Here is a 15091-nt window from a genome sequence, read left to right on the forward strand (position 1 = left end):
GTTGGATTAGGCCATTGAAATTTTGCTGAAGGAGGCAAGGAATAGCTAGCATGTATTTCCTTGTAAAATATATGAAGATTATCTCACTTGTAGTGTATCAGAGCGTTCTGATTTTTATAATTAGTACAATTATCCAGACACAAAACCCTGGGATGAAGGGCAGTCATGCTATAAAAATGAGAGTCATTTTTATTATCATAGCTTCATTTAAGAATATATCCAACTACCTTTCATTTAATTCTGTGCTCCTAAAACAACACATTCTAATTTGTGATTTGGTCTTTTGAGTGAATTAACTCTACAGGAGATAGTGCCCTATTCAAATGACAGCAGTAGTTAGCCTGAAAACTCCCCTATACGCTATAACTTCCATAATTTGGAGTTCTAATAGTTTATTGTTTTTTTATTAGCTTGCTTAGTAAATAGATGTTTTCCCTATAGTGAGACAACCTTAAATGAACTAATAAAATCAAATTTCTAAATTTGTAAAATGGAAGACCAGCAACTGGGCTCATGGTACCGTTCAAAAAGGTACACAAATGTCATGAGTCCTAATACACAGAGAGTCAGAAACATTCTACTAAACAAATAAAATATAGGTAGAAGTAACATTTCTAAATTTGGTACAATTATTTTGAGTCAAATTGCCAGTGACTTAACAAATAAACTACTGACACTACATATGAGATTAGTGCATGCAAATGCTTATTTTTCAAGTGAACAGTGTATTTATGCCCACGATCCCATATGAAAATATATAACAGCACATTAAAAGCAAAAGATGGGGACACAAAAATAAATGGGGAAAAACTCACCATCTTTGGTAAAGGTAAACAAGAAATACCACATCATCCCGAAAACATGCCAGCCTATGTGATGTTGGCATAGTGATAATAAAAGCAAAGATATCATCAATGAATGTATTAAAAGCCTGCAAAAATAGAAGGAAAATATAGGTTAATAAATATTTAACATCATATCCATAAATATTTGATATCATCATATTGTGAATGAATAAGACTGAATAATAATTAAGGTAAATATTCAGTGGCATTCAGTGGCTGAGTAGAAATAGAAATAAATACTTTGTATAGCAGAAAATGAGTACTCACAACTCTGCTATCATTTAATATCCCTTGTATACATCCTAAAGTGACCAACTAACAAATGGGTGTGATATGCTCTTGTTTACTATAATCAACCCCTCTTACCTCAAGACAAAGACTAAAGCAATCTGATTAACTCAGCAGCTTGCAGAAGGTGTTCAAAAGGTAATTTAATGAAAACAACAGGTCACATGGATCCTTAGTAAGGTTTTCACCAGATACATCAAAAAAGTTGTAATTTAACAAGCTCACAGAAAAAGTCATTGGGCTGCCACCGAAAAACACATCTGGAAATCCAAAAATGACAGGTACTAAATTGCCTCTTTGTTCCTCTCAGAAAATTAATCTACTAGGCCTTGAAGTTCAACTTTATTTATTTATTTTGTTAGAGCTTTTTTATTGATAGAACATATGCTTGGGTAATTTTTCAACATTGTCCCTTGCAATCACTTCTGTTCCAACTTTTCCCTTCCCTCCCTTCACCCCCTTCCCTCGGTGGCAGGCAATTTCAGACATGTTAAACTATATCTTAAATATAATATATGTGTACACATCCGTACAGTTTTCTTATTGCACAAGAAAAATCGGATTCAGAAAGGTTAAAAATAACCTGGGAAGAAAAACAAAAATGCAAGTAGTCCCCATTCATTTTCCAGTGTTCTTTCTCTGAGTGTAGCTGGTTCTGTCCATCATTGATGAATTGGAGAAGTTCAACTTTATATTGACAAATTACTGTCAAATTATAGAACTCTACCTCAATGAAATAAGTTATCCTATTATCAGTATACACTGCAGAGTTCTTTCACTTAACTTTTCTAAGGACCTAAGGAACTATGATTTTGCCACTGAATAGAACAGAAACAGATCTAGGTAATACTGCACTTTCCTATAAAAGTAGGTCTCTATAGGAATCAAGAAAAAAACAAAACAAAACAAAGAATGATGCGATGGTACAATCAAATAAGCCACCATCATGCCCAAAACAAAAAACTTATATAAAGTACTTCTTGTTCTAAAACTGGGCAGGGTTGTACTTTAAATAATAACTCAGAATCTTACTGTAGCTTTTTCTTCATAGGATTTCCCATGACTAATCATAATAATCAATTTTCAGAATTATGCTAACACTTAGAAGTTTAAATTGTATGGTTATGACTTGATCCTCTGGATTTCTGATTTGTATGTTTTAAAATTTAAAAAAAGTTCCAAAAGTATTTTCCTAAAAAAGAATGGAAATGTATTTAAAATTAAGAAGAGTTAATATATCAATTTGGTGTAATTACTTTCTGTTTGAAAGCTTTTCATGTGTATCTGAAATGTGGTTATAAATCAAGGCAATGCTCTACAACCACTAGAAATGGAGGATTATTAATGAGCTATTGTAGGGCATTTCCTAAAAACAAACAAACAAATAAATAAATGAAGCAACTGTCTTAAAAAGGTAAAAACCACATGACAAATTGGCAATATAAAATTTGAAGTTATTTATCAAGAAACATCCCTGAAAATTATATCTTTCAGACATACTTAATTTTGTTCAACACTGAAAGATACTCATGGCTATACCAGAATAAAGTCTTTTAGATGTAAACAGCTTTCAATCTCTCTTCCATCTCTGCAACTGTTGGTGACTTTGGGTATGGAGATCTGCTATGGACTCTATTATGGCTTCATTTAGTTTTAATGAACTGCTTTTTTTTTTTTAATAAAATTCTTTATTATAAGGCTCTCTAAAGAGGGAAAGGAAAGGGTAAGTTTGGAAATGAAGGGAATGTAGAAATAGAAGCAATTAATATATTAAAAAAAAAAAAAACCACACCACTTACTTTGTATGTAAATGCCTTCCAAGGTAAATGTGCGACAGACTTCATCTAGAATAAAAAAACCACAAAGACAGAAGTTATAAAAAGTGGAGGGGAAGAGGGACCCAAAAGACAGGAAACAGCTTGAAGACTACATGAATAAAAACATGCTGGTATCTTACCTTATAATTCACAAACAGCTGGGGCAACATAAAGAGAAAGCCAAAGGCATATACTCCTAAAGGAGAAAATGTAAACACTTGATAAGTCTGTGAAGTAATCAATATTCTACAAGGTGTACAGTGGCACAGGGCATAGAAAGCTGAACCCGTCATCCTGCCTATAAGCCATACTAACTATGTGACAGAGCAAGACTGTTAAGTTTTTAGTATCCCTGTCAACTTTTTAAGGCTGAGCTGCAAAGCAGTTTCTGATTTTAATTGAGCAGAGGAAGTTTTTTACACCAGTGAAATCAAAGGTACCATGAAAACAAATTACACAAAATATTTATTTCTTTAAATAAAAGGTAGTATATTCACCTTTAGTAGCTACCTGAACAAACATTAATTATAAGGTCTAAGATAGAGTTTCCTCATTAGTGGATTTCAGCAAGGTAAAAAGTACCCAAGAGAAAAATCATAATTTTTTGTTAATCAAAATGACTTGTACAAGTTAGCAGTGATTGTGCAACATGAGTTATAATTTTATGGATTTTTCTCAAGTATTCAAGGAGAAAAAAAAGATAAGGCCAAATACTTAAACCACGGCTTAATTATATATCTGATTATTTTGCAAAATTACTATTCTAATAATTTTTACATGGTTTCTTAATGGACTTAAAAGACTTATTTCATCTTTTCAAGTGTCTTATTTATGCAAAGAGTAACTTTATATAATGAAACCAACTCTAGCAAAAGGAATCAGATGATAGATAGCTAATTTACTTCTATTTTAAAGACTTTCTAGAATTTTTATTGGAAATATATCTTTGAATAGACAGCTATAGATAAATATAAGAAGATAACATCCTGAAAATTCTTCCTTTTAATAGCTCCAAAAGGAGAGCCTAGACATAAAAGTATTTTTGGTTAGGGAGAAAGGTCTTAAAGAAGCTTTAATAAGTTTAGGATAAAATCGTGGAAGGACCTTCCAACATAAAATTAGATAATAAGTATGTTAGTCTAATTGAAATTTATACATTGGATGAAAATGAGGGAAAGGTTTAGGAATAAATGTTAATGACAACAAAAGAATTATACAAATATTACATAATGATTATACACTTCAGAGATGTCTTGGCTTCAATTTTGTGATAAAGCATTTTCTTTAAATAAGATGTCCAAAGTTTGCTTTTATAAATTATATGTACACTTTTGATATAAAAAGGAAATATAAATTATGTTACCAATGTGTAGAGCTTTGAACTACTGTCTATTATGGTTAGTCACAAGAAAAGTATACATCCTTGGAATCGGAATGTCTTTTCATGAAATACTCTCCCCTGATAACTGCACTTGCACATCTGGATGTAAACCAATGTAGGGGCTGTATTTGGGCTTTCTTGGGAACTGAATTTACAAAATTAACATTCTGTACATAAGAGCAACAAAAATCTAGCCAAATAAAAATGAGATCATTCAATAAATATACAATAAAAATGTGGAAAGACTCACCATTGACAAAGCTGTTGATTAACCAAGAATACCAGCTTAAAAAAGTGGAGAGAAAAATTAGCTTATTAGCAGCATTATTTTATTTTGTTTGTGTCATTATATAACATTCTTTTTAGATTCAAAGATTCAAAGGGCACAAATAATGTAATAGAAATACCCTTGTTGGTAGAGGCTGGGTGTATAAAGACAACTATTGAGATATATTTATAACTAGTATGACAAATATCAAATAATACAATGAACTTAATGGGGGGAAAAATCCATTCTTTAAAAACCTCAAGCAAAAAGAGCTAATCAGGCTTTTATTTTCAATGTTTATTCAAACTTTCATTGAATTCATTTTGATCACTCTCTCACACTAAAAAGGCAGTGAGAAGGCATAGAGAATGTTGGATATGGAATCTGGAAGACATAAGTTGAAATCCAACTTAGGATACTTATTAGATGCATTACTTGGAACAAATCACTTAATTTCTTTGTGCCTCAGTTTCCTACTCTGTAAAATAAAGACAAGTAACAGAACCTACTTCTCAATTGTTTCTCTCATTGTAAGGACAAAATGAGATATGTGTAAAGTTCTTTGAAAACCTTAAAGAGTGCTCTATAAATGCTGCTATTACTTATATTGACCTACATCACATACAAAGGGACATGGACTTGAAATTGAACTGAAAATGTTTCCTTTTTAGGATAATATCACTCAAATTTCTTTTTCTTTTCTTTTTTGTGAGCCAATTGGTATTAAGTGACTTGCCCAGGGTCACATAACTAGGATATTTTATATGTATGAGGCTGGATTTGAATTCAGGTCCTCTTGACTACAGGGCTGGTGATCTGTCCACTGCGCCATCTAGTTGCCCCTATTACTTAAATTTCAATGCCTTTATTTATTTATTTTGTCATGAACTCTTGAAGCTAGTTTGGAGCATTCTCCATCATTTAAGCATCAATGTCATTAAAATTAACTATCTTAAACTTAAGAGATTAGATAAGTATTGTCAACCTTGGCTTAGGCACATTATAAGGATAGATCCAAGATCTTTGGGCTACAAATCTTAGATATTAAATACTAGTTTTCAAGATTACTTAATAATATATTTCTCAAGGTAATTCTCTTTGGACTGATTATACAGATTATTCATATGGAATTAGTTATCCTAGATCCCTCTGTTCTTGCTCATCATGAGAATTCCCATTGGAAAATGTGTAAGGGATTAATAAAACAAGTATGTTTAAAATCAGTCAATTTTACTACCTATTAGATAGCATTAGTAAGTTTGAAGGAGGAAAGATTGTTAAATTGGCTAAAATGAAATGTTTAGCTAGTTCTACCAATCCTGCATTTTTATGCTTGCTTATAAGCCTGACTAATTTGACATATTTGATTTTACTGACCACAGAAATATGCAAGAGAATATGATTTTAACATAATAACAATTTATCCCTAATTACTTATACTATTTACCTAGACTATAATCCAGAGGTTAAAGGATCATACTTTAAATTAGTTTTTAAACTCTTAAAATTAACCTGGCTATGAATCATATTGCAATTCTTTGCATATTATATGTAGTATCCTACATCTGAGTTCTTTAGAAACGGGGACAAATAAGATGACCTCTTAAAATTCCTTTTTTATGAAAAAATAAATCTAGTTCTGTTGTTTAAAGATTTTTCTTATCTGTAAAATGAATGGGTAAGATTGGGGCAGCCAGGTGGCTCAATGGATAGAGGGCTAGGTTTACACTTAGGAAGACCCAAGTTCAACTCTAGCCTCATATATTTACTAGTCATGTGACTCTGGGCACTCTGTTTACCTTAATCCACTGGAGAAGAAAATCCACTAGCAAACCACTTTAGTATTTTTGTCAAGAAAATCCCATAAACAGTATGGTCTTTGGAATCACAAAATTAGATATGACTAAACAACAAAAATGATTAGCTCACCTCTAAGAGCTTCTCCAGCTCAAAAATTCTGATTCACCAATAGTTTAGATAAAATGCCTTAAAATTAATTATATGCATCACTGAATTATTTATATAAGAATAGTTAACACAAAGAGCACACATCACTGTGACGTATGCAGGATGAACCACTTGAACATGTATATATACATATAATATATATGTATATACATATATATTATATGTATGTATACATATAATATATATGTATATACATATATATTATATGTATGTACACACACACACACACACACACACACTCATTTCCTAGTGTCCATTTAATCTTTGGGTATCCCTAGGTCAACTAATAAAGAAAAATACTATTAGTAATGAATGAACAGTGGTGTTTTAAATTCATAGCTATCTCTATATGCCAATTTATAGTAGCTCTTGTTAAAAAAAAAAAAAAGCACCTAGTTTGTAGCTCAAGATAAATTTTCCACTGAACTTGCTTCCAGTATTAATGTGATACTTTATGGAATCTTACCTTTTATATTTGACATTTAGGAGTGAATAAGCTGCACCTCCAATACACAGAGGGTAGAGTAAATAAGACAGATATTTCATAGCCTGGTGAAGAATGAAAAACCACTGTTAACTGTCAGTGAAGAGTTCAAAATATGAAACTATTTCAAACATTTTATATAATTAATGGAAAATGTGATTAAGGAAGAAAGAAAATTCCAGGTAAAATTCCAGGTAAACCTGATGAACTACTTAACAAATAAAAATATTTTTATTTGGCCCAAAGTGTCATTTATTAATCAGAATGCATAATGGCAGCTAGTCAAACAACAGCTACCAAAAGATGGAATAGTTCCATAAACATTGGGAGTGTTTTCCTACAGATGATGCTGCCAATATGCTATAAGAACTATTCCTCCATTTCAGTATTGGATTAGAAAATACATACATCAACATATTCTAAACTATGACTTCCTTGTAATATAATTTCAATAAAAAAGACTGGAATCTGTAAGAGATGTTATGGAATCTCCCTCAAAGATTTTTTAAATGAGAGAAACTCTCATCTGTCAAAGTTGAAACTTAGTCAATGTTCCACTCAACCCTAAAATTCATATAAACTGTTATAAGAATGACAATCACTTTTTTGTAGGTTCCTTGTTTTCCAAGGTATATTTTATTAGTCAGTATTTTTGACATGGGTTATTAAAATTGCACAATTATTCACTATATTATTCTCTCCTGAACCCTCCCCCCAAAAAGCCTTTCAAACGAGTGTCACATTGTTGATATAATGCCTTGATTGAATGTGCAATAATAGTCTCATTATGAGACACTATCTTACCTGAGTATCATATTCCTCAGTTTTCCTTTCAGATTCATTGTAAGCTCCAAACTATTTTAAATTTAAAAAATTAAAATTAGTTCATTTATGGAATGATTATGAATTCTGTTTAATTATATAAAGATTGAGTGATATTTAATGGTAGGGAAAACCTCATAATTTTCACAAAATTGTAATATATTAAAAATCATACTGTATATATTCTTCTAACTTGTAAAAGATTATGAAAAGACAATTAGAAAGTAATTGTAATAATACCACATCTTTGTAGTTTATAGAATATTATACTATATCTACTGTTCTAAAATTTAAGCATAATCCATTACAACATATGCATGTATTTAAACTAATGTGATTTTTCTGAGTTGAAAGTTAAACATAACATACAAATTACATTTTACTATGTGTCAGATAACCCCCAAGTTTAATAGTTTCTCTTAATTCTGAGAAAAAATTGTTTTTATTTATCACACATATATAAGCCAACAACATATCAAAAATGTCTGGTAGATTATTACAAAAGGAAAAATTAATATTACTACATTCTAGTTTTAAATGAAACCAGTATTTTAAAATTAAGGATGAAATATATTTTCAAAGTTGCAAATTCTCTTGTCCTAAAATTGTCCAAATTCTGGATAACTTAATGTGAACTGAGGATGAAGGATGAATTAAATTCCATTTCCTAGAAACCCCTTTATTATGTTAGAACTGATACTTTACAGAAGCCATTGATGGAATAATCAAGTTGGATTTATCATTTACCACTTCTCTATCCTCCCTAGAGCTAGTGAGAATTGTGAAGAGAAGCATTTGTTTCCCTTCCTTCCTATGACTTCTGCTTTTCTTCAGGCATCTGTCTGGCCTTCTAACATACAGGCTTTTCAATAAACACACCAATGCTAAGTAAAGTTAAAATTTGCAAGTATGAGCTGTGGCATTAAAGCGGATCTCCATTAAAACTTGTGTTCTTAGTTTTTAATACTTAATTTAGTTCCTTGGTTTTATTTTAATTTCCTTCATGTTTAGTATTTCAAATCATATTAATATGGTAGGTAAAATAGCAGTTTGATTATATTATTCTCTTGCTAAAAAAGAAAAAAAAGTTCTTCAGTAGACTCCTACTGCCTACTTGGATGAAATTTAAATTCTTTCACCTGTGTTTGTCTAATCTGGTCTCAATCTAACTTTTTCACCTTATTCTCCACAAATTCCCTATGTGAATCCTCTATTATGAACAAGATGGTCTATAACTACTGCTTGCATTTTTACTTCTATATCCTTGTACACAAATGCTCTCTTCTTTGCTCTATGTCTAGTAGTCAGTAACACATGGAATAAATATTAAATGAGTACCATCCTTGGGGGTGACAGAGGTACAAAGATAAATGAAATATGGCCCTGGACCTTAAGGAATTAAATTATAGTTTAACATAATAAAATTGTACTATGATGGAATCCTATCACCATATTTCATACAATTATAGTTTTAATAGTTATTTGTAAATAGTTTTAATCCTCCTTACAGCTACTAATACTTTTCTAAATATATCCCCCACAGTACTATGGTGCTCAATATCCCAAGATGAGTTATAACTTTTTTGATGATAAACTGACCAACTTAAGAAATAAACAAACAAAATCTACTGTTCCTCCTTAATCAAAGGTCACAGAAAAGTAAATTAAATCCATATTCTTTATCCAGTATGAAATGAATAAATTGTTACTCTAGACTAGTAAAGCTATAAATATATGTCTGTGTATATATAATTTTATATAGATGTCACATAAAATATTCTTCTGCATTTATTTCATCAAAATCTTCAATTTTACCTGGAATGTGGGTCTTAGGCCTTTCCATTGAATGGTCATTTTCAATGCCTTTTTCACTTTCCATAACTGAGAGGGAAATAGCAACATTTAATTTTTTAATACCAAGAACAAAAATAATATCAAGCCTAAGCAACATTTAAACAAAGATATCAATACATAGTGTTTGTGGCATTTGACCTTACTGAAATCTCCTCTCCTACACTATTTTCCCTTTCTTACTCCTAATTCAACCATTTTTTTCCAACTGTATTTCAAAGTGCTCTCTATACTAAAAGTCAGGCATGACAACTTGAGTTCTGCTTGTTTCCTGTTTATGAATAAAATTAAGAGTTGGTACTATACTATTTGATTTTATACTATTAAATATGATTTCTAATTGTTTTGTATATAATAAGTCCTAAATCTCCATTAAAAACATAAATTCCTAAAAGTTAAGACAAATGTCTCAGATTTTGAATTTTAATATTTGCAATGGCATGTTTCCAAATCCAGTATATATAAATCCTTGATGAGATCTTTAATTATGCAAAATTACCTATATTTTTCTCCTTTCAGAGATTTCATTTTGTAAGGGGCTCTATATTCAGGTCAATACTATACTTCTTTTGTACAACGTCTAATTGCTTAATAATAGTCAATTAATAAGTATCTATTGATGGACAATTATATTTATATGACCAGAAACTATGGAAAAAATTAGCAGAGGTTCTTCAGACATATAGATATTGCCTTTGTTGATTAATTCAAGAGTAAAAACTTCAAGCCTATTTTCCTCCTTCTTCAAGGCACTGTGAAAATTGTTAGTACATATTTAATTTCTAAGGTTATTTTTTAGCTGACAGCATCATTCGTGGTTGAAAAATAATATTACCAAAACAAGTGTTAAAAGATTTTATAAATTAGAATTCACAAAAAATTGACCTAATGCACACAGTAAAAATTAAATTAGTAAAATTTAATTTTATACCTAAAATTACTTAAAACACTGTCCTCTAATAGCTGCTAAGAGAAACTCACTTCTATTACTGCTCCAATGCCTGCTGGAATCAGCACCAATAAACTTGTCTGCTCATCCAAAAGGAAAAGAAATATCACCACCGTACTGAAGCATCGCCAGAGCACTGTAAAAACAGCCACACATTAATTTTTTGTAAGAATAGTGAAGATTACAGAGTAATCTTATTTCTGAGTCTCAAATTCTGCATTTCTATTTCCGGAGCCTTGGACTGCTTATACTATCCCTGAAGTCAAACCACAAATGATTTTTACAGAAGACCAAATCTTGCTGTTTATACACTGATTTTAGGAAGGCAAAAACTAAAAGATAACTCAAGAGCAATTTATTTTCTCATCCACTTTAAGAAAAGTTGAATAGAAATTTAGAATATATATAAAGCAAAATGTTCTGAAATAAAATTTACCATATCTCTGAAAAGAAAAAATGGCTCATGGTAAAAATGTCATATGCATATGTAGTATTTTCAAAGGACTTTTTCTTTATAACTTGAAATAAAATTTTTGATTATTTTACTTCTTATTCAGGGATGTGTCAGTTGTTAGGATTTGAACTTGTCTTTTCTAACTCAGAGTCCACAGCACTCTTCACAATACTGTTGCAGAAGTTAAAAGCAATGATCAGGAAAACCTGAGTTTAATCCACCCTCTGAGAGACAGAGACAGAGACAGAGACAGAGACAGAGACAGACAGACAGACAGACAGACACACACACACACACACACACACACACACAAAATCTGGATGACCACAGATAGGCAATTTGCTTAATCTGCCAATGTCCCAGGTAGTTATTTAAGATAATCCATTAAAGATGAAATGCTGCTCTTCATGAAGGGAAAGAGTTTCACGCAGTGATGAGTCTGACTTCTGGATTTAAAATACATGAATACTTTGTACTAAAGATTCTATGATCCTAAATTTATACCCTTCCTCCAAATATCACTTAATTAAAACTTTATCATGAGTTTCAGAATTAAGATTTAAAAGTTAAGGCATAAATTCAATTATTTTTAATGACAAAGCAAAATTATTTCTAGCTTTAGAAGACATGTAATTAGGACAAGATTTTCCATTTTTTTTTTTTACAGGTAATTATTTTGAGTATAATTAAAATAAGTTTTGAGTATAATAATAAAAATCTATAGGGTCCTTATTAAATCACAGAATCTTGGGTTTACAGCTAAAGGGATAGTAAAGGTTACACTGAATCCAATTTTATAGAAGAGGAAAATGAGTCGCAGAGAAACAGAATCTTGCCAGTACCAATTTCTCTGAGGTGAGATTTGAATTCAAATCTTCCTCACCAAAAGTCTAGTATTCTCTCCACTACAGCATATAGTAGAGAGCTGCAGTCAGTCCAAAAATACTGGCCAATATTTTAGAATTTAAGAGCTTTAAACTTTGTCAGAATATGTTAAGTGTTTCAACGGGGAAAAAAAAAAATCTCATAAAAATATTTTTTCCAGTGCCTTCAAAAAATAGATTGGATTATTTAACTGTATATAATTATTAATTAAACATTTATTAAGTGCCTACTATACTACTAGGTGCTGAGACCTAAAGATTTAAAATGCTAACAATCTAGTAGAAGAGTATGCTTTTATATTTCACATAGACCACTACTAGTGTAAGTAATTTTCCTTGGGGAATCCCAAGTAAAAAGTAAATTAGCAAAAGGACAGAGCACCAAGCAAGTCCACAAATTTAAAGACAATGGCCTCTTGCCATTGTAGAATATCTGCTGTAGAATATCCTACTACCTGTAAGGCATATCTAATTTCTCAGTTTCAGTGTCCCCTAGCTTTGTTTAAAGGATAGTACTGCATTCTCTGTATTGCTTTGCATCAACCAAGTAGCAGACATGAACAAAATAAACTGGAAAGGCTAGAGGCTAGATTTGACACCATTTGGTACTTTTTCTCCCTCCTCCTCCCTCCAGTGAAGGACAAAGCTGACCTGAAGACCTCTGATCTGTAGATCATGTTAGTAAACATGATCTACATGTAGATCCTGTTAGTAAACTTTCTGTGGGTCCTGTCTCTGTCTGAAGGTTAAAAACTACTTCTTCCTTCCTCTCTCCATTCATTTAACACTAATTCCAGGTTTTCTAGGTTTTGAATACCCTTAGAATCTCTTTTGCCATCCCATTAGTACATATCAGCTACACTATCTCTCAGTCTTAGGATGTCTAACCCAATCTTCATGCAATTTGGAGAAGCTTTGGGACAAAGATTCAAGATCATCTTCCCATAGGAAGGATTTTTACCTTTTTATCTATAATTCTCGACTCCCCAATTCTAAATGGCTATCTGTAGTATCTAGGATTCTCTTGGTCCCAGGTTTACTGTGTTTAAAAATATACAGTTTACACAGTAAAATTTAAAGGTGATCAACTATTTGGGGATATCTGCCCTAATTTTTTCATCTATAATCTTCTATATTAACTGTAAATACTCACTATCTTTTTCTAATCAAATCTTTTTATTTTCAAAATATATACATGGATAATTTTCAATATCCACCTCTACAAAACCCTGTGTTCTAATTTTTTACTCTCCTTTTTCCCACCCCTTCCCTAGTTAGCAAGTGATCCAATATATATTTAACATAACACTCACTATCTTTAGGATATAAAATGGACTTTTATATCAAAAGTTCTTATCACTACCACTTTTGCTATAATAGATATGCCAGAAATTCTCTTAAAGGGGAATTTATATAGCTCTTCTAGAGAAAGAAACTACAGTTTTGGTTGGGCAGTGATGTGATAGATGGAAATGACATATATTACTAATGAACATGACACTAGGAAGAAATTATATTGGGTTGCCATCTAAGATATGAAGTATCTAAAGATACTTCATAATTAACATTCTGCTCAATGACACTGAGCATACCAGAAATGATATCATTCTGTTCTATCATTCAAAGCTGACAGATAATTTATCATTGTCATAAATAATGATAGGAAGAGAATATTTAAAAAAAAATACACTATATCTACCTTCAATATTATATATAATTACCTGCTTTAGTAGACATTCCAATCATATTCTTCTTTTTCTTCCAGAAGCTGATATCATTTTTAAAGGCCAGAAAATCAAAAAGAAGCTGAAAAAAAGTATGACATAAACTTAAATTTAAAAACACATACAAGTTGAGCTCCTTATTTTAAATACACATGAATTCAAATTCTTAACCATATTTAAAGAAGAAAAATAAAATTTTAAATTAGCTTAGGCATACAGAGAAGTAAGAACAGTCATTTTAAGGGACAGCTAGGTAGTGCAGTGGATAGAGCACTAGTCCTGAAGTCAAGAGGACCTGAGTTCAAATCTGACCTCAGACACTTAACATTTCCCAGTTGTGTGACCCTGGGCAAGTCACTTAACCCCAGCTGCCTCAGCAAAAAAGAAAAAAAAGAGTTATGCGAAACATAACAGTGGACAGAAAGTATTCACAGCAAGAAGAGTTCAATGTGGGCTGCATTAACTATGGGAGAATTTTGGCAATGGAATTTTGGCTGGGCCTTGAAGGATGGAATAAATTAGGACATCAGAAATGAAAAGGATTATGAAAAATTAGATTTTTTTTTTTTACTTTATAGATATCTCATGCAGAGAGCATAAGGGAGTAGAACTCATTAAAGTTCATTGGTCTGCTTCTACTTGCTATAAATGTCACATGTAACAGAAGAAGTGTAATCGATTGCAAAATGAACAATTCTAAGTCAAAGATTGTAATACAAAAGATCACAATAAAATTTTGCTCTTATTAAAGCACTGTAATTTTATTGACATTGGCCTACAGAGCTAAAGCAGGAAATGTTAAAAAGGAGACATTCTTACTTTAACATCTATATTTAAGTTCTATTATTGCAAAATTTCCTACTCTGTATAATGACAGAGAACAAATAGCAAAATACCAAAAATTCACTTACATGAAATGCTGCCACAAAGAAAGTCAAAGCTAAGAAATACAAGTTGGTATCTACAAAAATTCCTTTTACTTCATCTGCATCCTTTTCTGAGAATCCTGTAGAAAATAACAAACATTGCATTATAAAGTTGAATAAGCAGCTCTAAATTTATCTCAAGTTAGTTTTTAGTTTTAGTTTAGCTTAGTTTCTGTATGAGACCCTAAAGATTTTAACAATCTATCAAAAATCAAAGTTCAGTTGGAAAAATTAAAATCATTTCATTTAATTTACATTTCTAGTTTAAGAAAATAATAAGATTACAAATTACACACTTTCAAAAGAACAGAGGAAACAAATAACTGATTGCAATGCTCAAAACAGAAATGTAAAATAATCTCTAAAAAAAGTATCTGAGAGAAGAAAAATATGTGATCCACTTCTGCTTAAAAAGCAGAGTCAAGCATAA

The 15091-nt window shown here is 31.1% G+C and overlaps 1 protein-coding gene across 1 annotated transcript in view; it reads right to left on the reverse strand.

The window, feature by feature from the left end:
* CLPTM1L (CLPTM1 like) overlaps positions 1-15091 on the reverse strand; it is a 33047-nt gene that overhangs the window by 4239 nt on the left and 13717 nt on the right. Inside the window, exons 7-16 of the mRNA XM_003759584.4 lie at positions 14647-14741; positions 13733-13817; positions 10706-10809; positions 9689-9754; positions 7856-7906; positions 7034-7116; positions 4582-4616; positions 3091-3146; positions 2933-2977; positions 816-931 (exon numbers count right to left, since the gene is read on the reverse strand). Coding sequence (XP_003759632.1) covers positions 816-931; positions 2933-2977; positions 3091-3146; positions 4582-4616; positions 7034-7116; positions 7856-7906; positions 9689-9754; positions 10706-10809; positions 13733-13817; positions 14647-14741 — 736 coding nt within the window. The remainder of the gene's footprint in view (positions 1-815; positions 932-2932; positions 2978-3090; positions 3147-4581; positions 4617-7033; positions 7117-7855; positions 7907-9688; positions 9755-10705; positions 10810-13732; positions 13818-14646; positions 14742-15091) is intronic.

The sequence above is a fragment of the Sarcophilus harrisii genome, chromosome 1, assembly GCF_902635505.1.
Source record: "Sarcophilus harrisii chromosome 1, mSarHar1.11, whole genome shotgun sequence".
In the NCBI taxonomy this organism is placed as follows: domain Eukaryota; kingdom Metazoa; phylum Chordata; class Mammalia; order Dasyuromorphia; family Dasyuridae; genus Sarcophilus; species Sarcophilus harrisii.